At 47.4% G+C, this 25,396-nt stretch overlaps 1 protein-coding gene across 1 annotated transcript; it reads right to left on the bottom strand.

Annotated features, from left to right (window-relative positions):
- Window positions 1-1,403: 1,403 nt before the first annotated feature.
- Window positions 1,404-24,845, bottom strand: LOC106561672 (cytosolic carboxypeptidase 2). Its single transcript, XM_082957418.1, has 22 exons — window positions 24,667-24,845; window positions 23,687-23,805; window positions 23,402-23,563; window positions 22,941-23,123; window positions 21,931-22,038; window positions 21,530-21,677; window positions 21,202-21,334; window positions 20,869-21,048; window positions 19,911-20,149; window positions 13,215-13,442; window positions 12,977-13,136; window positions 12,556-12,682; window positions 12,218-12,318; window positions 11,938-12,105; window positions 11,744-11,827; window positions 11,554-11,604; window positions 8,684-9,116; window positions 8,523-8,586; window positions 8,027-8,176; window positions 7,217-7,271; window positions 5,996-7,020; window positions 1,404-5,357 (listed from the first exon to the last, which is right to left on the bottom strand). The coding sequence occupies exons 2-17, from the start codon at window positions 23,715-23,717 to the stop codon at window positions 9,003-9,005; spliced, it is 2,217 nt and encodes a 738-aa protein (XP_082813544.1). The 5' UTR covers window positions 23,718-23,805; window positions 24,667-24,845; the 3' UTR covers window positions 1,404-5,357; window positions 5,996-7,020; window positions 7,217-7,271; window positions 8,027-8,176; window positions 8,523-8,586; window positions 8,684-9,002.
- Between the last annotated feature and the right edge of the window lie 551 nt (window positions 24,846-25,396).

The following is a 25,396-nucleotide window of genomic DNA, read 5'->3' as shown; positions in this document are numbered from 1 at the left end:
AGGACGTGGCAGAGGGTATTTGTTTTATGTGGTTCGGGGTGGTGGTTTGTTTAGTAGGGTCTTTGATTTATGTATTCCGGGGGGTTTTGGGCACTGTTCTATGTTAGTGTATTTCTATGTTCTGTCTAGTCTTTTGTATTTCTATGTTTTGTTAATTGGGGTTGGACTCTTAATTGGAGGCAGGTGTTTTCTAGTTGCCTCTGATTGAGAGTCCTATATATAGGTATGTGTTTGTCGAGTACTTTGTGGGAGATTGTTCTGTGTATAGCCTTGTGCCTGACCAGCCTGTGATTAGTCGTTGTGTTTTCTTTGTGTACGTGTTTGTTTTGGTTCTCCTTCTTGTCCGTTTATAATAAAGAAGATGAGTGCACATTTCCCCGCTGCATTTTGGTCTAAATCCGACGTCAACCGTTACAGTCCCAGATGTGCTCAATTGGATTCAGGTCTGGGGAACGGGCGGGCCAGTCCATAGCATCAATGCCTTCCTCTTGCAGGAACTGCTGACACACTCCAGCCACATGAGGTCTAGCATCGTCTTGCATTAGGAGGAACCCAGGGCCAACCGCACCAGCATATGGTCTCACAAGGGGTCTGAGGATCTCATCTCGGTACCTAATGGCAGTAAGGCTACCTCTGGCGAGCACATGGAGGGCTGTGCGGCCCCCCAAAGAAATGCCACCCCACACCATGACTGACCCACCGCCAAACCGGTCATGCTGGAGGATGTTGCAGGCAGCAGAACGTTCTCCACGGCGTCTCCAGACTCTGTCACGTCTGTCACGTGCTCAGTGTGAACCTGCTTTCATCTGTGAAGAGCACAGGGCGCCAGTGGCGAATTTGCCAATCTTGGTGTTCTCTGGCAAATGCCAAACGTCCTGCACGGTGTTGGGCTGTAAGCACAACCCCCACCTGTGGACGTCGGGCCCTCATACCACCCTCATGGAGTCTGTTTCTGACCGTTTGAGCAGACACATGCACATTTGTGGCCTGCTGGAGGTCATTTTGTAGGGCTCTGGCAGTGCTCCTCCTGCTCCTCCTTGCACAAAGGCGGAGGTAGCGGTCCTGCTGCTGGGTTGTTGCCCTCCTACGGCCTCCTCCACGTCTCCTGATGTACTGGCCTGTCTCCTGGTAGCGCCTCCATGCTCTGGACACTACGCTGACAGACACAGCAAACGTTCTTGCCACAGTTCGCATTGATGTGCCATCCTGGATGAGCTGCAGTACCTGAGCCACTTGTGTGGGTTGTAGACTCCGTCTCATGCTACCACTGTAGTGAAAGCACCGCCAGCATTCAAAAGTGACCAAAACATCAGCCAGGAAGCATTGGAACTGAGAAGTGGTCTGTGGTCCCCACCTGCAGAACCACTCCTTTATTGGGGGTGTCTTGCTAATTGCCTGTAATTTCCACCTGTTGTCTATTCCATTTGCACAACAGCATGTGAAATTTATTGTCAATCAGTGTTGCTTCCTAAGTGGACAGTTTGATTTCACAGAAGTGTGATTGACTTGGAGTTACATTGTGTTGTTTAAGTGTTCCCTTTATTTTTTTGAGCAGTGTATAATAAAAAAAATTGCATTGTACTGTTATTTAATTTTCTAAAACAAAATGGTGCCCAATGAATGAAAACCCTCAAACATTACAATCCAACAGGTGGTCCTGAGCCAGTACATTCTCTACTTCTTTGTCCCCATGCTGTTGATCGCTTTCAACTACACCCGCCTGGCCTGCTTCCTCCATAAGAGCCCTGTTATGTCTGTAGCTAGCACCCAACAGCATGCGGCGAGCCTCCCTCATGGTCTTCCTGGCAGCCGGAGCCTTCTCTTGTCTTCTGGCTGCACGGGTATGATGATGATGATGATGATGATGATGACTTCATTTTTCCATTAGGAAATTATTTTTGCATCCTTTTCTTAAATGGCATCTTATTCCCAATATAGTGCACTACATTTGACCAGGGCCCATAGGGCCCTAAATAGTGAATAACTATTCTGATGACACTTCTTCATTAGGCACATCTTGGAGCTGTGTGTGTACGTCTCCATCGCCACGGCCAGTCCTGGGAGATTTACACTTCGTCTGCAGCATGCTTCAGTACCTCCACCCCTGTGTTAACACGGTGCTGCACGTGCTGCTGTCTGAGAGGAACCGCCACTACAGGGGTGCCTGGCTGTTTAACTGCAACAGGAACAGAGTGCAGCCGCAGGTCGTCAGCGTCACCACAGAGACCATGTAGACCTCACACACTGGCCACCAGGGGAGCTGGCTTTGCTTTGGCATGGGGCTAAGGCTAATCTCTAGTCTGGGTACCAGTCTGTTTAGCTATCATTCCACTCCTTACCACTCCTGTCACGCTAAACTTGTTGGCATATGACACTGAGTACAAGCAGTGGAATGTTCTCTAAACAGACTGGTACCCAGGATAGACCAAGCAGTGGAATGTTCTCTAAACAGACTGGTACTCAGGATAGACCAAGCAGTGGAATGTTCTCTAAACAGACTGGTACCCAGGATCGACCAAGCAGTGGAATGTTCTCTAAACAGACTGGTACTCAGGATAGACCAAGCAGTGGAATGTTCTCTAAACAGACTGGTACTCAGGATAGACCAAGCAGTGGAATGTTCTCTAAACAGACTGGTACTCAGGATAGACCAAGCAGTGGAATGTTCTCTAAACTGACTGGTACTCAGGATAGACCAAGCAGTGGAATGTTCTCTAAACAGACTGGTACTCAGGATAGACCAAGCAGTGGAATGTTCTCTAAACAGACTGGTACTCAGGATAGACCAAGCAGTGGAATGTTCTCTAAACAGACTGGTACCCAGGAAAGACCAAGCAGTGGAATGTTCTCTAAACAGACTGGTACTCAGGATAAACCAAGCAGTGGAATGTTCTCTAAACTGACTGGTACTCAGGATACCAGCATGCCACCCTGCATACCACTGCTGGCTTACTTCAGAAGCTAAGCAGGGTTGGTCCTGGTTGGTCGCTGGATGGGAGACCAGATGCTTCTGGAAGTGGTGTTGGAGGGCCAGTAGGAAGCACTCTTTCCTCAGGTCTAAGAAAATATCCCAATGCCCCAAGGCAGTGACACTGCCCTGTGTAGGGTGCTGTCTTTCGGAGGGGACGTTAAACAGGTGTCCTGACTCTCTGTGGTCACTAAAGATCCCATGGCACATATTGTAAGAGTAGAGATGTTAACCCTGGTGTCCTGGATAAATTCCCAACCTGTCCCTCATACCATCATGGCCACTTAATCATCCCCAGCTCACAATTTCATCATTCATCCCCTGTAACTATTCCCCAGGTTGTTGCTGTAAATGAGAATGTGTTCTCAATCAACTTACCTGGTAAAATAATGGTAAATAAATGATAGACCAAGCAGTGGAATATTCTGTAAATAAATATTGTGTGTGTGCTGGCCAGCTACACAAATAACGTATGGTATATTTATGTATCATCTGTCACAAGAGAATAGACAACAGCCTGGTTGCTATTTAGGGGTAGGGGAATCTTGTTAAAAACCTTTCTTTCTACTCTTGTGAATTGAGTGCTTTTTTTGTGGACAACAGAGGATCTTTGCGTCTACAGTATGTTTCTACTTCACTGTATGTGAAAATCCTATCATGAGCTTTATATCGTAGTCCAGTAATAACAATTGATCAATAAGAAAACTTGGTATCATATACAGTTGAAGTTTACATACACCTTAGCCAAATACATTTAAACTCCATTGTTCACAATTCCTGACATTTAATCCTAATAAAAGTTCCCTGTCAGGGAAGATCACAACTTTATTTTAAGAATGTGAAATGTCAGAATAAGAGTAGGGAGAAGGATTTATTTTAGCTTTTACTTCTTTCATCACATTCCCAGTGGGTCAGAAGTTTACATACACTCAATTAGTATTTGGTAGTATTGCCTTTAAATTGTTTAACTTCGGTCAAATGTTTCAGGTAGCCTTCCACAAGCTTCCCACAATAAGTTGGGTGAATTTTGGCCCATTCCTCCTGATAGAGCTGGTGTAACTGAGTCAGGTTTGTAGGCCTCCTTGCTCGCACACACTTTTTCAGTTTTGCCCACAAATTGTCTATGGGATTGAGGTCAGGGCTTTGTGATGGCCACTCCAATACCTTGACTTTGTTGTCCTTAAGCCATTTTGCCACAACTTTGGAAGTATGCTTGAGGTCATTGTCCATTTGGAAGACCCATTTGCTACCAAGCTTTACTACCAAGCTTTAACCTGACTGATGTCTTGAGATGTTGCTTCAATATATCCACATAATTTTCCTGCCTCATGATGCCATCTATTTTGTGAAGTGCACCAGTCCCTCCTGCAGCAAAGCACCCCTACAACATGATGCTGCCGTGCTTCACGGTTGGGATGGTGTTCTTCGGCTTGCAAGCCTCCCCTTGTTCCCCCAAACACAACAATGGTCATTATGGCCAAAGAGTTCCATTTTTGTTTCATCAGACCAGAGGACATTTTGCCAAAAAGTACGATCTTTGTCCCAATGTGTAGTTACCAACCGTAACTGGCTTATTTTATGGCGGTTTTGGAGCAGTGGCTTCTTCCTTGCTGAGCGGCCTTTCAGGTTATATCGATATTGGACTCGTTTTACTGTGGATATAGATACTTTTGTACCTGTATCCTCCAGCATCTTCACAAGGTCCTTTGCTGTTGTTCTGGGATTGATTTGCACTTTTCGCACCAAAGTACATTCATCTCAAGGAGACAGAACGTGTCTCCTTCCTGAGCGGTATGACGGCTGCGTGATCCCATGGTGTTTATACTTGCGTACTATTGTTTGTACAGATGAATGTGGTACTTTCAGGAGTTTGGAAATTGCTCCCATGGATGAACCAGACTTGTGGAGGTCTTGGCTGATTTCTTTTGATTTTCCCATGATGTCAAGCAAAGAGGCACTGAGTTTGAAGGTAGGCCTTGAAATAAATCCACAGGTACACCTCCAATTGACTCAAATGATGTCAATTAGCCTATCAGAAGCTTCTAAAGCCATAACACAATTTTCTGTAATTTCCCAAGCTGTTTAAAGGCACAGTCAACTAGTTTTAATGACTTCAACCTAAGTGTATGTAAACTTCCAACTTCAACTGTAATTATTGTGTGATGTTTTTAACACTTAATTAAAATAACTTCATACGGTCTGAATATGAATATTGATACAGTACATAGTATTACATTGCAATGCAGTACATTAGCTCACATTCATCGGTGAGGTTCCTGATGTGGTCTTGTTGTGTTGATGATGTACCGATCTGTTTCTTTTAATTTCTTCAGTTACTTTCCGCTTCTTCTTTTTGTGTTTCATTCTTGCCGGATCAGAATGACATGTGCTGTATATAGGATAAAAAGGGGGTAACATTTTATTGTTTTAATGTTAAACTTGTTTTATTGTTGTAACGACTGTCTTTGGAAGAAGAGGACCAAGGTGCAGCGTGGAATTTGTTCATCTTTTATTTTGGATGAAAAAGACACTTCACAAAGAAAAAACAAATGACAGCCAAACAGTCCTGTCAGGTATCCTAACACACTAAACAGATATTAACTACCCACAAACCCCAAAGGAAAACAGGCTGCCTAAGTATGACTCCCAATCAGCGACAACGATGTACAGCTGTCCCTGATTGAGAGCCACACCAGGCCAAAACAAAGAAATACAAAGCATAGAAAAAAGGACATAGAATGCCCACCCAAATCACACCTTGACCAACCTAAATAGAGACATAGAAAAGGCTCTCTCAGGTCAGGGCGTGACAATTGTCAGGCACTAACAGTATTCTGTACTGACTATTTATATATTGTAAACTGGAATTAAAATTCTGTTGTGTTCAGACAGGAATTTGATTGAAATTTCATTACATTAATTTGATTAATCAATTTAAACTTTTCGTTTGAGTCAGTTGTTTTGTATGCTGAAGTTACTTTTGGAACACAAACAGATCTGGGATCAGGCTAATGAAATGCCACTCACCTTTGGAAACAGGCTCCTGAGTCTGAGTCGGTCCCCAGGTGGGTGAATATGGGGCAGGGTGGTCGCAGAAACAGCCATTCCATCCCTGCTGACATGCTGGGTAGCTCCTCGGGCTCAGAGACAAACTCCCTTACAGGAACCGGAGGCAGTGGAGGGAATCTACGAACAGAGATTCAATACATCCATCCTAAGGAAAAATGGTTTGGCATGTCACCAGGGTTGGGATCAATTCAATTTTAATTTAGGAAATATTCAGGAAGTAAAATTAAGTGAAAAACAAAGGGAGAATTGGAATCGGATTTTCATGCTTATTTCCTCAATTGAAATGGAATTGACCCCAACCCTGCATGTCACAACATGGTAGTGAATATACTGTTGATGAAATGTGTACAGCTGTGTTAATAAATGTCAGTTTGTTTCATCCTCAGCCTCCTGTAATGTACCTGTACCTCCTAACTCTTCACTCACCTTGGACAACCGCCATCTATGTTTTATCTTGTGTGACAATGTGTGTACGGATAACAGCCTTTGTTGTGTTAGCCGTTTTTGTTAGGACTATGGGGACAATCTGGTGTCTGTCCAACTGTAGGTTTACCTCTTTGTACGACTGACTCTTGGAGAGTGTATTGTACTAGAGTACTCTAAGAGTATCTTAATGTGAGAGGAGTAACATATCAAACAGGCGTTTGTTGGTGGATATTTGACTGTCTATTTGAGGTAATCCTTTAAGATACTAAACTGGGTGAAATTAAACAAGACAACAACAGATAAAGCTTGTAAACATGATTACAACACACAAATGACAGCACGTTTAATGAGTGATCTTGGACAGGTAGAGCTAGGGTTACTGTGTGAGGTCTGTCTGTGGAGAATAAAGGCCATGTATTTTCTAGTGGCTGTCACTGATATCCTTGGTCTTCCTGAGTCCTGTTGTTGTCCTCCCAGCTCTGTCCTCCTTCAGACCTAGACCGTACCACAGCCGGCACTTACACTGGTGTCCCTGAGCTGTGCTGCACTTCCCCTGACTACACATACACACACACACACACACACACACACACACACACACACACACACACACACACACACACACACACACACACACACACACACACACACATCTATAATGTCTACTATTGTAAGTTTACTGTAGGTACGTCACCATTTGTGCATCTACGAATCCATATTTATGTATATCAGTGGGTAACTATGTGTCTTTACCTGTTGGGTGGGAGTTGCAGGCTGGATGGGGCAGTGTAGGATGTGGATCCTCTCCCTGTTGAGAGAGAGATATGAATTTAGAAGAAATAGAATGCTTTTCACATACAGTATGTCAAAGAGAGCAGAAATGACAATTCCTATAAACGACAACAACATCTCAGACAATGGCAATTTGACTGGTACGCTTCGAATTCAATTGCAATGCCCTTTCTAGTCATTTTGATTCAATGGCTGTAACAGTTCCATCTACCACTCTCTACTTCCACTGGACTGGGGACATTAACACTAACAGTACCAACATGCTGTCTACCACTCTCTACTTCCACTGGACTGGGGACATTAACACTAACAGTACCAGTAACAACATGCTGTCTACCACTCTCTACTTCCACTGGACTGGGGACATTAACACTAACAGTACCAACATGCTGTCTACCACTCTCTACTTCCACTGGACTGGGGACATTAACACTAACAGTACCAACATGCTGTCTACCACCCTCTACTTACACTGGACTGGGGACATTAACACTAACAGTACCAACATGCTGTCTACCACTCTCTACTTCCACTGGACTGGGGACATTAACACTAACAGTACCAACATGCTGTCTACCACTCTCTACTTCCACTGGACTGGGGACATTAACACTAACAGTACCAACATGCTGTCTACCACCCTCTACTTCCACTGGACTGGGGACATTAACACTAACAGTACCAACATGCTGTCTACCACTCTCTACTTCCACTGGACTGGGGACATTAACACTAACAGTACCAACATGCTGTCTACCACTCTCTGCTTACACTGGACTGGGGAGAGCCTTCTGATGGACTTGTCTCCTGCAGGCAGGTTAGCCAGGCCGGGTAGTCGCCCCCCGTCTCTGTTGTCCCGGGGCAGCTGTGAGTGTGGCAGGCGGATGGCCTGGGGGCACTGGCAAGGACCCCAGTCATAGCCTACAGTGCAACATGGACAAGATGGGATGGATGGATACAGATTAGTAATGAGAGGCAGGTATGTGGTGTTACAGAGAGAAGTATTGAAGGCAGAGAAGAGAAGCAAAAAAAAGAGGAAGAGAGGAAAAGAGAGAAGAAGAGAGGAAAAGAGAGAAGAAGAGAGGAAAAGAGAGAAGAAGAGAGGAGATGAGAAGAGAGGAGATGAGAGGAGAAGAGAGGAGATGAGAGGAGAAGAGAGGAGATGAGAGGAGAGGAGAGGAGAAGAGAGGAGAACAGAAGAAGAGAAGAGAGCAGAAGAGAAGAGAAGAGAGAACAGAAGAGAAGATCTTGAGAAGACCTACTCTACCATTGAGGGTCAACTGCATCCTGCTCCTCACATAATCAGCCATCAGGTGCTGCAGGTACTCCGACTGTAAAATCGAAACCAAGACAAGCCAATCCTTCAAATTACGTACTGTAGTGTAAAACAAAGTGTTGTCGGCTTTGACTTGTCAATGAGAGTTCTACCTTCGATGTCATGGCCGGCTTCTTGGTGTCAAAGACAAGGTATAGGACAGATACCTGGAGGAAACACGCAGGGAGGACGGTGATACATGCTCTGAACATGTATCATCATGATAAAGGAATAACTGAGGGACGCAGAAATAAACACATGCTTAAGAGGAATGCTTAGTTACATGCACAACAGGAGAAAACAGACATTCAGTGATTCAAATGAATATCATGTTGTGAGTGTGAATGTGGGAACGCAGTATTCTCCTACACCACTTGAGGGGGGTAAGAGAATGATGAAAAATATAACCAGTGTAACAGTCTTTCTCTCCGTTCAGAAGGAACGATAGACTGCCTTCTTATCTGGAGGACTGGGCTCAGGGGGGACCAGCTGTCTCTCCCTCCATTTTGGAGGTTCCCTCCTGGGCACTGCTGGAGGAGCCTTTAACTGGAACACAAACAGAGGCCCCATACACACTCAAATTCTACAACTGATGTACAACACATTTGACACAATGGTTATAGCTAATACAACAGATAATTTCTGATGAACTTGACTGCACAAAAAATGTTAACAGAACCTTAGTGGAGACACCAGTCAATGGTTGTGTAAATATTTTTGTGCAAGAGAGGGAGTGAACGTGACACCACACTCTCTACACTCTTAGAAAAAAAGGCAGTGGGAGGATATTTTGAGGGGTTCCAGGTAGAACCCTTTTGAGTTCCATCTAAAATCCTCTGTGGAAAGGGTTCTACATGGAACCAAAGGGGTTCTACCTGGAACTAAAAAGAGTTCTACGTGGAACCAAAAGGGTTCTACCTGGAACTAAAAAGGGTTCTACATGGAACCAAACGGGTTCTACCTGGAACTAAAAAGGGTTCTATATGGAACCAAAAGGGTTCTACCTGGAACTAAAAAGGGTTCTATATGGAACCAAAAGGGTTCTACCTGGAACTAAAAAGGGTTCTTCAAAGGGTTCTAGATGGCACCTTTTTTTCTAAGAGCGTAGCCCTCTCTCTTAATTCTATCCACCAGCTCCTGTTTCACCTGACATGCTTTCCTTTTCATCAGATTGGTGAGCAGGGTCAGGGTCAGGGTCAGGGTAAGGGTCAGGGTAAGGGTCAGGGTAAGCGTCATGGTAAGGGTCAGGGTCAGGGTCAGGGTAAGGGTCAGGGTAAGGGTCAGGGTAAGAGTCAGGGTCAGGGTCAGGGTCAGGGTAAGGGTCATGGTAAGGGTCAGGGTAAGGGTAAGGGTCAGGGTAAGGGTCATGGTAAGTGTAGGCTGGCAGAGGAGAAGGATTTGCTAGCTCCATGTCAGTCACACTAACAGGTGCTAATGGTCCCAAGTGGTTAGCTGATTACGGCTTTTGTCCTAACATTTTCCATCCATGCTATACACATGTTCAGGTGTGCAGATTTATCAATATGTACAGTGCATTCAGAAGTATTCAAACCCCTTGACTTTTACCACATTTTTTTTACGTTACAGCCTTATTCTAAAATTGATTAAATAGTTTTTTTCCCTGATCAATGAACACACAACACCCCATAATGACAAAGCAAAAAACGTTTTTTTTTAGATTTTTTTGCAAAAAATAATATACAAAACTGAAATATCACATTTACTTAAGTATTCAGACCCTTTACTCAGTACTTTGTTGAAGCACATTTGGTAGCGATTACAGCCTCGAGTCTTCTTGGGTATGACACTACAAGCTTGGCATGCCTGTATTTTGGGAGTTTCTCCCATTCTTCTCTGGAGATCCTCTCAGCTCTGTCAAGTTGGATGGGGAGCGATGCTGTACAGCTATTTTCAGGTCTCCCCAGAGATGTTGGATCGGGTTTAAGTCCGGGCTTTGGCTGGGTCACTCAAGAACATTCAGAGACTTGTCCCGAAGTCACCCCTGCATTGTCTTGGCTGTGTGCTTGGGGTCGTTGTCCTGCGGGAAGGTGAACCTTCGTCCCGGTCTGAGGTCTTCAGCGCTCTGGAGCAGGTTTTCATCAAGGATCTCTCTGTACTTTGCTCCGTTTATCTTTCCCTCGATCCTGACTAGTCTCTCAGTCCCTGCCTCTGAAAAACATCCCCACAGCATGATGCTGCCACCACCATGCTTCACCGTAGGGATTGTGCAAGGTTTCCTCCAGACGTGACGCTTGGCATTCAGGCCAAAGAGTTCAATCTTGGTTTCATCAGATCAGAGAATCTTGTTTCAAACCAAGCGGGCTGTCATGTGTTTTTTACTGAGGAGTGGCTTTCTGTCTGGCCACTCTAACATAAAGGCCTGATGCTGCAGACATTTTTGGTACCCTTCCCCAGATCTGTGCCTCGACACAAGCCTGTCTCAGAGCTCTACTGACAATTTCTTCAACCTCATGGCTTGGTTTTTGCTCTGGCATGCACTGTCAACTGAGGGACCTTATATAGACAGGTGTGTGCCTTTCCAAATCATGTCCAATCAATTGAATTTACCACAGGTGGACTCCAGTCCAGTTGTAGAAACATCTCAAGGATGATCAATGGAAACAGGATGCACCTGAGCTCAATTTCTAGTCTCATAGCAAAGGGTCTGAATACTTATGTAAATAAGGAATTTCTACAAACCTGTTTTTGCTTTGTCATTATGGGGTATTGTGATGTCATTGTGGGGTATTGTGATGTCATTATGGGGTATTGTGATGTCATTATGGGGTATTGTGATGTCATTATGGGGTATTGTGATGTCATTATGGGGTATTGTGTGCAGATTGATGAGGAAAGTTTAGAATAAGGCTGTAACGTAACAAAATGTGGAAAAAGGGAAGGGGTGTGAATACTTCCAAACGCACTATACTTGGGAGTTCCTCTTCATTTTCATTGCCTATGATGTTTAAAGCATGGGACTTACAGGCTTCAGTACATATTTGCTTTTCTTCAACGTCTTTTTGACACCATTATCCTGTAACGTGAAAGGACAGCAAAAATCAAGCTTACTAAGATGAACTAACAAAGGAAACGGATCCTCACTTCTAAAGGACAGATCTGACAGTCCATATTGAGAGAGAGAATGACACAAACATCCCAATGATGATACTCACCCCATTTTCCTCTCTCTCCCTGGCTCTGACCAGGGGAGATCTGTTCCTCTCCTTCTTGGACTTCAGCTTCTTACGGGACGTCATCTGTGTTATAGAGAGAATACAGACAGACCGGTGGGTTATTAGTCACCTCAAAACTCCTACCCAGATACAGTAATACTACTGTTACTAACAGTTACTACTACTGTTACTACCTTGTTGAAGGCCTGGAGGTGAGTAGGAGGTCCGTCCGTCTGGGAGCTGTTGGATCCACTGGTGCTGGCCTCGTGGTCGGTCAGCGAGGTATCTGTAGGCTCGTTGTCTATTGGCAGACCTGCCTCCTGTCTCATAATCTCCTGTAGCTCTCTCAAACACGCGCTGTACTGCAGAAACAACACACCAGTGAGGTCTGTTTCAGTATAGCTACTGTGCTTACACTGTGGACAAGCAGATATCGGCAGGACTACAGACAGTTGTGTCCGGTTCTGGTCCTACCTTTGTCCGGTCCGGGTCACAGTAGTCCAGTAGTGTGTCACAGAACTGAGCCCCCAACATCTCTAGATCCTGAGTGCTGAAATGGGTCCCCTTCCTCTTACCTGGAATTAAACCAAAAGTGAACATCTTTGGTCTGACTGAATCTGACTTGTAAACCCTGAGACAGGTGGAGTTCACTCTGAATGAAGTAAAGTACTTTAGTGATAATACGTCTATCAAATGTTTCCTTTCCATTCATGTAACTAACGTTTGGTAGAAACATCTAGCTCCACTGTCTCTGTCACTCTCTCTTCTGCTAGAGAGACATGGTAGAGATGCAGCGATGTGAATATCCTTACCGATGTTGGAGCCACAGAACGATGTCTCCAGGGTGAAGGAGTTGAGGACCCCCAGCCTCCACAGAGACACTCTGCCTGTTCCCTCTTTACTGCGCTGTACCTTGAACTTACAGCTCCCGAACGAGAACTGAGGACACAGAAGATTAGCTGAATCTTGGAAAACCCCAACAGCCAACATTCTAAATTCTGTTTAAACTGTGTGATCTTATCTCAGCCATTTCATCTGAACTGGGGCTGTATTCATAAAGTGTCTCAGAGTAGGACAGCAGCTCTATGATCAGATTAGCCATTTAGATCAGAATGAATAAGATTACATGGACAGTGGGGGGCCTGATTCTAGATCAGCACTCATACTCTGAGACACTTTGTGGATACGGAACCTCGTCTTGACGAAAACAATGAGAGAGGAAGAGTAATGAACCATGTCAGGGCAATTCTTGCTGAGCATCAGAGGGAAGACTCGTTCGTGAGGGCGTCTGTCAGCGGACCGGGGGTTCTCACAGCCGTAGGTGAAGACATTGTGTTTACGGCTGTGTCCATGGAGATCACAGTACAGCAGCACCTTTCGTTCCTCACACAGTCTGGAGAACATATGTGGTATTATTGTTTGATCAAATTGTCTGACTGATTGGTTAACTGATTGATTGGTTGATTGGTACCTCTGGACCATGGTGTGCGTGGCCCACACGGTAGGGAAGGAGTCTCTGAGGATGGACTTGTAGTTGCGGTTGAGGTCACGTCCGGTCAGCGAGCAGCGGTAGTTACCTACTATAACCCCGTCCGGGTTCAGCATGGGCACCAGCTTGAAGACGAAGGCATCTCGGAGCAGCGCCGCGTCTGGAGAGTCTCCCAGCAGGAAGTTCAGGATACCCCTCATCACCCAGGAGCTGTTGGTCAGTTGTATATTTGATGTATAGTATGGCACTCTATCAGAGTTATCCTACCATGCTTTATGGGATGAAAATAACACAACTTAGATTGTGTGGCAATAAAGAAATCAGGAATCTGAATTTGGTCAAAAGCAGTGCACTATACAGAGACCTCAACCTCAACTCTGGACCTGGAAGCTAGTTCCACTGCATTTTCATTGTTCCCCTCTAATCAGGGACTGAATTAGACCTGGGAGACCAGGTGGGTGCAATTAACTATCAGGTAGAACAGAAAACCAGCAGGCTCCAGACCTCATAGGGTAAGAGTTGAATAGCACTGATATACAGAATAGAGTGCTATTTCAGACACATTCAATGCTCTACCCGTTGGGTCTCTACCCGTTGGGTCTCTACCCGTTGGTCTCTACCCGTTGGGTCTCTACCCGTTGGTCTCTACCCGTTGGGTCTCTACCCGTTGGGTCTCTACCTGTTGAGTCTCTACCCGTTGGTCTCTACCCGTTGGGTCTCTACCCGTCTCTACCCGTTGGGTCTCTACCCGTTGGGTCTCTACCTGTTGGTGGTCTCTACCCGTTGGTCTCTACCCGTTGGGTCTCTACCTGTTGGTCTCTACCCGTTGGGTCTCTACCCGTTGGTCTCTACCCGTTGGGTCTCTACCCGTTGGTCTCTACCCGTTGGGTCTCTACCCGTTGGTCTCTACCCGTTGGGTCTCTACCTGTTGGTCTCTACCCGTTGGGTCTCTACCCGTTGGTCTCTACCCGTTGGGTCTCTACCCGTTGGTCTCTACCCGTTGGGTCTCTACCCGTTGGTCTCTACCTGTTGAGTCTCTACCCGTTGGTCTCTACCCGTTGGGTCTCTACCCGTCTCTACCCGTTGGGTCTCTACCCGTTGGGTCTCTACCTGTTGGTGGTCTCTACCCGTTGGTCTCTACCCGTTGGGTCTCTACCTGTTGGTCTCTACCCGTTGGGTCTCTACCCGTTGGTCTCTACCCGTTGGTCTCTACCCGTCTCTACCCGTTGGGTCTCTACCCGTCTCTACCCGTTGGGTCTCTACCCGTTGGGTCTCTACCTGTTGGTGGTCTCTACCCGTTGGTCTCTACCCTTTGGTCTCTACCCGTTGGGTCTCTACCCGTTGGGTCTCTACCCGTTGGTCTCTACCCGTTGGTCTCTACCCGTTGGGTCTCTACCCGTTGGTCTCTACCCGTTGGGTCTCTACCCGTTGGGTCTCTACCCGTTGGTCTCTACCCGTTGGGTCTCTACCCGTTGGTCTCTACCCGTTGGGTCTCTACCCGTTGGGTCTCTACCCATTGGTCTCTACCCGTTGGGTCTCTACCCGTTGGTCTCTACCCGTTGGGTCTCTACCCGTTGGTCTCTACCCGTTGGGTCTCTACCCGTTGGTCTCTACCTGTTGAGTCTCTACCCGTTGGTCTCTACCCGTTGGGTCTCTACCCGTCTCTACCCGTTGGGTCTCTACCCGTTGGGTCTCTACCTGTTGGTGGTCTCTACCCGTTGGTCTCTACCCGTTGGGTCTCTACCCGTTGGTCTCTACCCGTTGGTCTCTACCCGTCTCTACCCGTTGGGTCTCTACCCGTTGGGTCTCTACCCGTTGGGTCTCTACCTGTTGGTGGTCTCTACCCGTTGGTGTCTACCCGTTGGGTCTCTACCCGTTGGGTCTCTACCCGTTGGTCTCTACCCGTTAGTCTCTACCCGTCTCTACCCGTTGGGTCTCTACCCGTCTCTACCCGTTGGGTCTCTACCCGTTGGGTCTCTACCTGTTGGTGGTCTCTACCCGTTGGTCTCTACCCGTTGGTCTCTACCCGTTGGGTCTCTACCCGTTGGTCTCTACCCGTTGGTCTCTACCCGTTGGGTCTCTACCCGTTGGGTCTCTACCCGTCTCTACCCGTCTCTACCCGTTGGTCTCTACCTGTTGGTCTCTACCCGTTGGGTCTCTACCCGTCTCTACCCGTTGGGTCTCTACCCGTCTCTACCCGTCTCTACCCGTTGGTCTCTACCCGTTGGTCTCTACCCGTTGGGTCTCTACCCGTCTCTACCCGTTGGGTCTCTACCCGTCTCTACCCGTCTCTACCCGTTGGTCTCTACCCGTTGGTCTCTACCCGTTGGGTCTCTACCCGTCTCTACCCGTTGGGTCTCTACCCGTCTCTACCCGTTGGGTCTCTACCTGTTGGTGGTCTCTACCCGTTGGTCTCTACCCGTTGGGTCTCTACCCGTTGGTCTCTACCTGTTGAGTCTCTACCCGTTGGTCTCTACCCGTTGGGTCTCTACCCGTCTCTACCCGTTGGGTCTCTACCCGTTGGGTCTCTACCTGTTGGTGGTCTCTACCCGTTGGTCTCTACCCGTTGGGTCTCTACCCGTTGGTCTCTACCCGTTGGTCTCTACCCGTCTCTACCCGTTGGGTCTCTACCCGTTGGGTCTCTACCCGTTGGGTCTCTACCTGTTGGTGGTCTCTACCCGTTGGTGTCTACCCGTTGGGTCTCTACCCGTTGGGTCTCTACCCGTTGGTCTCTACCCGTTAGTCTCTACCCGTCTCTACCCGTTGGGTCTCTACCCGTCTCTACCCGTTGGGTCTCTACCCGTTGGGTCTCTACCTGTTGGTGGTCTCTACCCGTTGGTCTCTACCCGTTGGTCTCTACCCGTTGGGTCTCTACCCGTTGGTCTCTACCCGTTGGTCTCTACCCGTTGGGTCTCTACCCGTCTCTACCCGTCTCTACCCGTTGGTCTCTACCTGTTGGTCTCTACCCGTTGGGTCTCTACCCGTCTCTACCCGTTGGGTCTCTACCCGTCTCTACCCGTCTCTACCCGTTGGTCTCTACCCGTTGGTCTCTACCCGTTGGGTCTCTACCCGTCTCTACCCGTTGGGTCTCTACCCGTCTCTACCCGTCTCTACCCGTTGGTCTCTACCCGTTGGTCTCTACCCGTTGGGTCTCTACCCGTCTCTACCCGTTGGGTCTCTACCCGTCTCTACCCGTTGGGTCTCTACCTGTTGGTGGTCTCTACCCGTTGGTCTCTACCCTTTGGTCTCTACCTGTTGGTCTCTACCCGTTGGGTCTCTACCCGTTGGTCTCTACCCGTTGGGTCTCTACCCGTTGGGTCTCTACCTGTTGGTGGTCTCTACCCGTTGGTGTCTACCCGTTGGGTCTCTACCCGTTGGGTCTCTACCCGTTGGTCTCTACCCGTTAGTCTCTACCCGTCTCTACCCGTTGGGTCTCTACCCGTCTCTACCCGTTGGGTCTCTACCCGTTGGGTCTCTACCTGTTGGTGGTCTCTACCCGTTGGTCTCTACCCGTTGGTCTCTACCCGTTGGGTCTCTACCCGTTGGTCTCTACCCGTTGGTCTCTACCCGTTGGGTCTCTACCCGTTGGGTCTCTACCCGTCTCTACCCGTCTCTACCCGTTGGTCTCTACCTGTTGGTCTCTACCCGTTGGGTCTCTACCCGTCTCTACCCGTTGGGTCTCTACCCGTCTCTACCCGTCTCTACCCGTTGGTCTCTACCCGTTGGTCTCTACCCGTTGGGTCGCTACCCGTCTCTACCCGTTGGGTCTCTACCCGTCTCTACCCGTCTCTACCCGTTGGTCTCTACCCGTTGGTCTCTACCCGTTGGGTCTCTACCCGTCTCTACCCGTTGGGTCTCTACCCGTCTCTACCCGTTGGGTCTCTACCTGTTGGTGGTCTCTACCCGTTGGTCTCTACCCGTTGGGTCTCTACCCGTTGGTCTCTACCTGTTGAGTCTCTACCCGTTGGTCTCTACCCGTTGGGTCTCTACCCGTCTCTACCCGTTGGGTCTCTACCCGTTGGGTCTCTACCTGTTGGTGGTCTCTACCCGTTGGTCTCTACCCGTTGGGTCTCTACCCGTTGGTCTCTACCCGTTGGTCTCTACCCGTCTCTACCCGTTGGGTCTCTACCCGTTGGGTCTCTACCCGTTGGGTCTCTACCTGTTGGTGGTCTCTACCCGTTGGTGTCTACCCGTTGGGTCTCTACCCGTTGGGTCTCTACCCGTTGGTCTCTACCCGTTAGTCTCTACCCGTCTCTACCCGTTGGGTCTCTACCCGTCTCTACCCGTTGGGTCTCTACCCGTTGGGTCTCTACCTGTTGGTGGTCTCTACCCGTTGGTCTCTACCCGTTGGTCTCTACCCGTTGGGTCTCTACCCGTTGGTCTCTACCCGTTGGTCTCTACCCGTTGGGTCTCTACCCGTCTCTACCCGTCTCTACCCGTTGGTCTCTACCTGTTGGTCTCTACCCGTTGGGTCTCTACCCGTCTCTACCCGTTGGGTCTCTACCCGTCTCTACCCGTCTCTACCCGTTGGTCTCTACCCGTTGGTCTCTACCCGTTGGGTCTCTACCCGTCTCTACCCGTTGGGTCTCTACCCGTCTCTACCCGTCTCTACCCGTTGGTCTCTACCCGTTGGTCTCTACCCGTTGGGTCTCTACCCGTCTCTACCCGTTGGGTCTCTACCCGTCTCTACCCGTTGGGTCTCTACCTGTTGGTGGTCTCTACCCGTTGGTCTCTACCCTTTGGTCTCTACCTGTTGGTCTCTACCCGTTGGGTCTCTACCCGTTGGTCTCTACCCGTTGGGTCTCTACCTGTTGGTCTCTACCTGTTGAGTCTCTACCCGTTGGTCTCTACCCGTTGGGTCTCTACCCGTCTCTACCCGTTGGGTCTCTACCCGTTGGGTCTCTACCTGTTGGTGGTCTCTACCCGTTGGTCTCTACCCGTTGGGTCTCTACCCGTTGGTCTCTACCCGTTGGTCTCTACCCGTCTCTACCCGTTGGGTCTCTACCCGTCTCTACACGTTGGGTCTCTACCCGTTGGGTCTCTACCCGTTGGTCTCTACCCGTTGGTCTCTACCCGTCTCTACCCGTTGGGTCTCTACCCGTCTCTACCCGTTGGGTCTCTACCCGTTGGGTCTCTACCTGTTGGTGGTCTCTACCCGTTGGGTCTCTACCTGTTGGGTCTCTACCCGTTGGGTCTCTACCCGTTGGTCTCTACCCGTTAGTCTCTACCCGTCTCTACCCGTTGGGTCTCTACCCGTCTCTACCCGTTGGGTCTCTACCCGTTGGGTCTCTACCTGTTGGTGGTCTCTACCCGTTGGGTCTCTACCCGTCTCTACCCGTTGGGTCTCTACCCGTTGGGTCTCTACCTGTTGAGTCTCTACCCGTTGGTCTCTACCCGTTGGGTCTCTACCCGTCTCTACCCGTTGGGTCTCTACCCGTTGGGTCTCTACCTGTTGGTGGTCTCTACCCGTTGGTCTCTACCCTTTGGTCTCTACCCGTTGGGCTCTACCCGTTGGGTCTCTACCCGTTGGTCTCTACCCGTTGGGTCTCTACCCGTTGGTCTCTACCCGTTGGGTCTCTACCCGTTGGGTCTCTACCCGTTGGTCTCTACCCGTTGGGTCTCTACCCGTTGGTCTCTACCCGTTGGGTCTCTACCCGTTGGTCTCTACCCGTTGGGTCTCTACCCGTTGGGTCTCTACCTGTTGGTGGTCTCTACCCGTTGGTCTCTACCCTTTGGTCTCTACCCGTTGGTCTCTACCCGTTGGGTCTCTACCCGTTGGTCTCTACCCGTTGGTCTCTACCCGTTGGGTCTCTACCCGTCTCTACCCGTTGGGTCTCTACCCGTCTCTACCCGTTGGGTCTCTACCCGTTGGGTCTCTACCTGTTGGTGGTCTCTACCCGTTGGTCTCTACCCTTTGGTCTCTACCCGTTGGTCTCTACCCGTTGGGTCTCTACCCGTTGGTCTCTACCCGTTGGGTCTCTACCCGTTGGTCTCTACCCGTTGGGTCTCTACCTGTTGGTCTCTACCCGTTGGGTCTCTACCCGTTGGGTCTCTACCCGTTGGGTCTCTACCCGTTGGTCTCTACCCGTTGGGTCTCTACCCGTTGGTCTCTACCCGTTGGCTCTCTACCCGTTGGTCTCTACCCGTTGGGTCTCTACCCATTGGGTCTCTACCCGTTGGGTCTCTACCCGTCTCTACCCGTTGGGTCTCTACCCGTCTCTACCCGTTGGGTCTCTACCCATCTCTACCCGTTGGGTCTCTACCCGTTGGGTCTCTACCCGTCTCTACCCGTTGGGTCTCTACCCGTCTCTACCCGTTGGGTCTCTATCCGTTGGGTCTCTATCCGTTGGGTCTCTACCTGTTGGTCTCTACCCGTTGGGTCTCTACCCGTTGGGTCTCTACCTGTTGGTCTCTACCCGTTGGGTCTCTACCCGTTGGGTCTCTACCCGTCTCTACCCGTTGGGTCTCTACCCGTTGGTCTCTACCCGTTGGGTCTCTACCCGTCTCTACCCGTTGGGTCTCTACCCGTTGGGTCTCTACCCGTTGGTCTCTACCCGTTGGGTCTCTACCCGTTGGGTCTCTACCCATCTCTACCCGTTGGGTCTCTACCCGTTGGGTCTCTACCCGTCTCTACCCGTTGGGTCTCTACCCGTTGGGTCTCTACCCATTGGTCTCTACCTGTTGGTCTCCCCGGGGTGTATCCGGGCGGTCAGCACCACAGCAGGCTTGTGAATCCTGTCCTCACGGTGGGATGGGTTGGTCACCGTCAGCACCGGAACCAGGTTCCCCGCCAGCGACCGGCACAGAGTCCGCACCTTACAGAACCGCGAGCGGTGGGGGTCCCGCTCGATCTCGGACAGGTGGGCCCACAGGTTGGAGTAGGTGTAAGGGAAGCAGTGGGCCAGGTAACAGGTGTCCTGATCAAGACAACAATAATAACAACTTCACTGTATTGTAAATACAACGCATTATATTGTGTATTTGAAAAGAAGTGTAATATATATTGATATATTGTAACATGTTGCTTAAATAAGCCAAAGAAAATGACAACAAAAGCACCATTTATACCTGATTCTAACATGCATCCTTTGTTCTGATCTTGTCCACATTCTGATTGTGCCCACATTTTTAGACACGTGTAGACGATTAAAAGATGCATTGTGATCTGATTGTGATCTGATCTTCCTGACCACCTCCGGAGGTAGTCAGACAGGCATTATGTCTGGATATCTTACAAGTGTAAACAGATCTGGACAAACCATTTAAATAGTTATTATCCCTCCTTCTAAAATCATTGACAGGTGGCACTATTGACTTATGGCATCAATATGAAAAATGTAAATAAATACATCCATATTATTTTGAAATAATACTTGTCAAATCATTTGCATACAGGGACGGAGCAGGAAATGTATTCACAATGCGGACACAGTGGACGGATATGAGACATATTTTAATACCATGCGTAGACATATTTCTGAAACTGTGGGTACAATCAGAATGTGGACAAAGGATTAAAGTCAGTGCTGGCCCTTTTCATTTAATGATGTGATTGATTGTTGGCTCCAAGCACCGTTTCATTGATTTACACAAGACAAGAGGATAAGAGTTGAGCACTGCGGTTCTTGCCCTTTACCTGGTCATAAGGGAAGCAAAAGGTCCAGGAGAGGGAGTAGCAGGGCTGGTTGGCATGCTGCCGTCCGTTACGTTGGTAAGAGACCTGTTGGCCCACGCGGTGCCAGCCCACCCCCTGGATCCGGGCCTCCTCCTCAGAGTAGAGCAGTGGCAGCTGCCCATCTTCATACAGACTGGTCACCTTCAAATCAACATCTATTCATTATTATTATTTATTAATTGTTAAGCTACTGTGTGTCACATGAAAATATTGTAAAATACTTTACTACAGAAAAAGAGAAGAGAATAGACGTGAGGGAAAAGAGTCCCAGTAAAAATGGTAGTAACTACCTACCTTCAGCAGGTTGGTGATGGTGAAGCGGTAACGAACCCCCGCCCTCGTGTTCCTCACCCGGAAGTAAAACCACTGAGTGTGCTTCTCTGTGTACAGGTCCGTCCGCAGGGAGAGCTCATAATCAAATTCACCACTGGAATTAAATGAAATAAGATTATACAGAATGAAAATGACTGGGGACATTCATTCACTCAGAACTAGGATGTGTGACAACATGCGAGGATTGAAATCGGATCACACAACACAGAAAATAAGTTATTGGTGAGTGAACATTCATTCACTCGTAACTTTCAATGGTTTACAATACTTATGGATGCTCTGTACTCACACCCTTGTTGCTTTCAGCAGGTTGCCACTCTCGAAGCGTCCCTCGAACAGCAGAGTGATGTCATCAGGGCCAGAGAGAGACACAGCAGCAGCGGTCAGGGAGGAGCGACGGCCCCCCACACGAGAACCCAGGAAGTAGTTATCTTTATCTGCACAGACATTTAAAACAAAGAGACACATGAAGTGTCCTGGGGATGAGCAAAACTGGGTGCAAATAGCATTTGTTTCTTTCCATGTGCACTTGATTTATATTGACTGGAGAAATGGAATCAGTAGAGTACCCCCCCACCGCCGCCCATCTGGAGCTCCAAACAAGACAAACAGCCTTCTACTTGGACCCAGGCAGGTCTGTGGTAGAGCTCAGTGATTGACAGAGTGGACATTTTATTTTATTTGAGTTACCTCTCTGTGTGTCATACACAACGGTGCCTTCCTCTTCAGACTCCGGTCTCAGCCACTCGCTGGTGTTCATCTGAGCACACAGCGGCTCTGGGAAGGGAGGAACCCACTCTGACAACAGACAAAAGATAGAGGGAAAAGAGAAGACAAAATAGAGAGTGCTGCTTTGCTTGTAAAAAATATAAATAAAAAACGTGCTCTTTGGATCTAAGATTGAGAGATGTCATGTCCTGACCAGTATAGGGGTTATTTGTTATTGTAGTTTGGTCAGGACGTGGCAGGGGGTGTTTGTTTAGAGTGTTTCGGGGTTTGTTGGGCTATGTTCTTATGTAAGAGGGGTGTTTGTTTAGAGTGTTTCGGGGTTTGTTGGGCTATGTTATTATGTAAGAGGGGTGTTTGTTTAGAGTGTTTCGGGGTTTGTTGGGCTATGTTATTATGTAAGAGGGGTGTTTGTTTACAGTGTTTCGGGGTTTGTTGGGCTATGTTATTATGTAAGAGGGGTGTTTGTTTACAGTGTTTCGGGGGTTTGTTGGGCTATGTTATTATGTAAGAGGGGTGTTTGTTTAGAGTGTTCCGGGGTTTTTGGTCTATGTTCTAGGTTAGTGTTTTTCTATGTTCAGTCTAGTTTTTCTACTTCTATGTTTAGGGTTTGTTGATTGACCTTCAATTGGAGGCAGCTGTTCCTCGTTGCCTCTGATTTGAAGGTCCTATGTATAGGGGTGTTTGTGCTATGGGGGTTGGTGGGTAGTTGTTTCCCGTCTTAGTTTCGTTTGTTGTTTCGTATACGTTTTTCCTTCTTTTATTAAATAAAGAAGATGAGTATACACGTTCCTGCTGCACCTTGGTCCCATCCTTACGACATCCGTTACAAGAGAGCTTTTCCTGAATCTCTTGTCAGTACAAGAAGTGCTCTTGTAATGTGATATGGACTCTGGTCTAAAGTCTAGCTTTCCTCTAAATGATTATACATCTCTTGAGACCTCCCATTTTTCTTAAGTCTGTAGTACTCTCACCAATATGCTGAATTTCCCCCGGGATGACCTCCCACTCGTGGGGCCAGCGTGGCAGTGTTTGGGACACATGTCCAGACACACCATACAGGTGTCGGGGCTCCCTGAGGCGAGGCACAGCCCTTCCCGACTGGATCTCAAATACCACCTGGGTGGTTCTGGGTAGTGGAGAAACACGTGACACATCTGTGTGGGAAGAGGTTTGGGTTTTAGCCAATATGGTGAGCAGTTTGGGAAGCAGTTACAATACCTGTAGCTTCACGACTAGTTTAACTACAAGTTCCATTGGTTTAGTTTAACTAATTTCCAAACCATGTAGTTAATTCAGTGATTTCATTGTTCTTTGAAACTTTAATGATACAATAGACTTAAACATTTCTTACAGCTCTACCTTTGACAGTGAAAATGAACAACCAAGCTATGGTCGGTGCTATGTGCCTTCCTGTACTTGGATTCTATCTTACCTTCACTCTTGTGGGAACACTCCTCCTCCACAGGTGCCTTCACCTGTTCTTCATCCTCCAACTCCTCCTCCTCTTCATCATCAAAAGATGAGTAGCTGAAAGAGCTGTGACATGTTCTTCTATGAATGCTGTCCCTCATCTCATTGTCATCCCCTGTAAATCCTGTGGAACGGCAGGATAATTGATCTAATTTTTAATGCACATCAGGGTAATCTCACTCACTGCAAGCTTTCATAAACATGCATGAATCTCATGCCATAATCTCAGTGTCAAGATCATACTAACCCTCATATTGCCTGTTGTAGAGAGGATACATCGTAGATGCATGTCCTTTTAGAACGGTTTCTACGTCTGTGTCTTCGTATTGTTGCCCATGGAACTGTTGGTATCATGAATATAGTTTTCTGAAATAGTCACACATAGGTTATGATTGTGAAGTCTGCTTCTAAAAAGCATAATAAACATGAGTCAGGTAAACCCAGCAGAACACACTTTTTTTTTACAGTTGCAATATCAATTTCCATAGTGGTTTGAGGGCAGATTTCCAAAATACCTCTCCTTGGAATGCTGCAGCCAGTCAACCAGACTGTAATTCAATCTGACTGCACAGAAATTCACACCGTCACTTAAAACTTGCTGGCCTGATCTCATTTAGCAGCGTTGTACATTCAAAAAGATGAGACACACTCTCCAGAAAGTCAGAGGCCAGCTAAATGAATTACAATCTGACAGACGTTTTCCTGTGACATCATCACCCGTCGTGGTTTGGTTTCATTGACCAATGAACGAAGCAAAAATAAACTTCTACAACAAAAACGTGTATTAAATCCAAAACAAACAAAACAACAACAGGTAACGTTAAAATGCATTAATATCGTGATAACTAGGTTTAATTGGTTTAGCCAACAATTCAAGATAGCAAAAATAATGCTGACGTTTTATTCATTCAGGTCAGGATTTGATCAACATCAGGAACATAAGCATTTCGCTACACCCGCAAAAAAAACATCTTCTAAATATGTGTATGTGACACATTTGATTTGATCAGCTCACACACACACACACACACACACACACACACACACACACACCCTCGTCCCCTGTGAAAGAACAAAACACAACACACACCAGCCAGTGGCACGTTAACGTTAGCTAGGCTAGCTAGTTAACGTCTTCGTTACCGTTTGGTTTGGGTAAAACTAACAATAGCTAGGTTATCAATATACTTCCTATGCAATTATTAAGTGAGTGCATTAGCTACCTACCGCATAGTAGAAAAGCATCATGCCTCACTCAAGCTTGTTGCCTGCCACAGCATCATCCGCAGCGTGTTGTTTCAGGTGAAGACAGCGGAGAGGAAAATACACGGTTTACTGTACACGGTCACCGTGACAACTAAATCCCACACATTCTTCTACTTGTTAGTGGAAATATACAATATTTTCTTAGGACGAACGGCTACACTGTATCACATGTATACCAATCAATCAGTATGTTACATAAAAACAACAGGTATCAAATTGTTGTTAATGTATACAAATGCCTCATTAAAAATGTATTGAACCCCGCACCGAAAATCCTCCTGAATGAGTCGCACTAACTTTAAAAAAAACTGATATGTGAAGAAAAGCATTCTGTTAAATTCCAATATTATTTATGGTTGTTGAAAATTCATTATTTCTGTTTCTTTTTTATTAAGAAGGTGTTGGGTGTCATCTCATGTTAAACATGTATTGTGGTGACAACAAATGACTAATTATCTGGCAGTAGTAATTTGATAGGAGGACCACAATGGAAATAAGTCCAAGCCTTTGTGAGTTATCTTCAATGATTTTACTCATGTACATCTATGTCTTTGTCAAGTTTTATGTGTGCTTGTTTTTTTTTTAAATGGTCGAATTAATCAAGTGAACTAAACGAGTCCTGGGGAGGTTGTCCACCCAAAACCACCATTGTTGCAGAATAGTATGCCTTCACAGTATATATTTCTACTGG

The sequence above is a fragment of the Salmo salar genome, chromosome 10 (assembly GCF_965601325.2).
Source record: "Salmo salar chromosome 10, fSalSal1, whole genome shotgun sequence".
In the NCBI taxonomy this organism is placed as follows: Eukaryota; Metazoa; Chordata; class Actinopteri; order Salmoniformes; family Salmonidae; genus Salmo; species Salmo salar.
The sequence above is the reverse complement of the archived record's forward strand: the minus strand, read 5'-3'. Positions and strand labels throughout refer to the sequence as shown.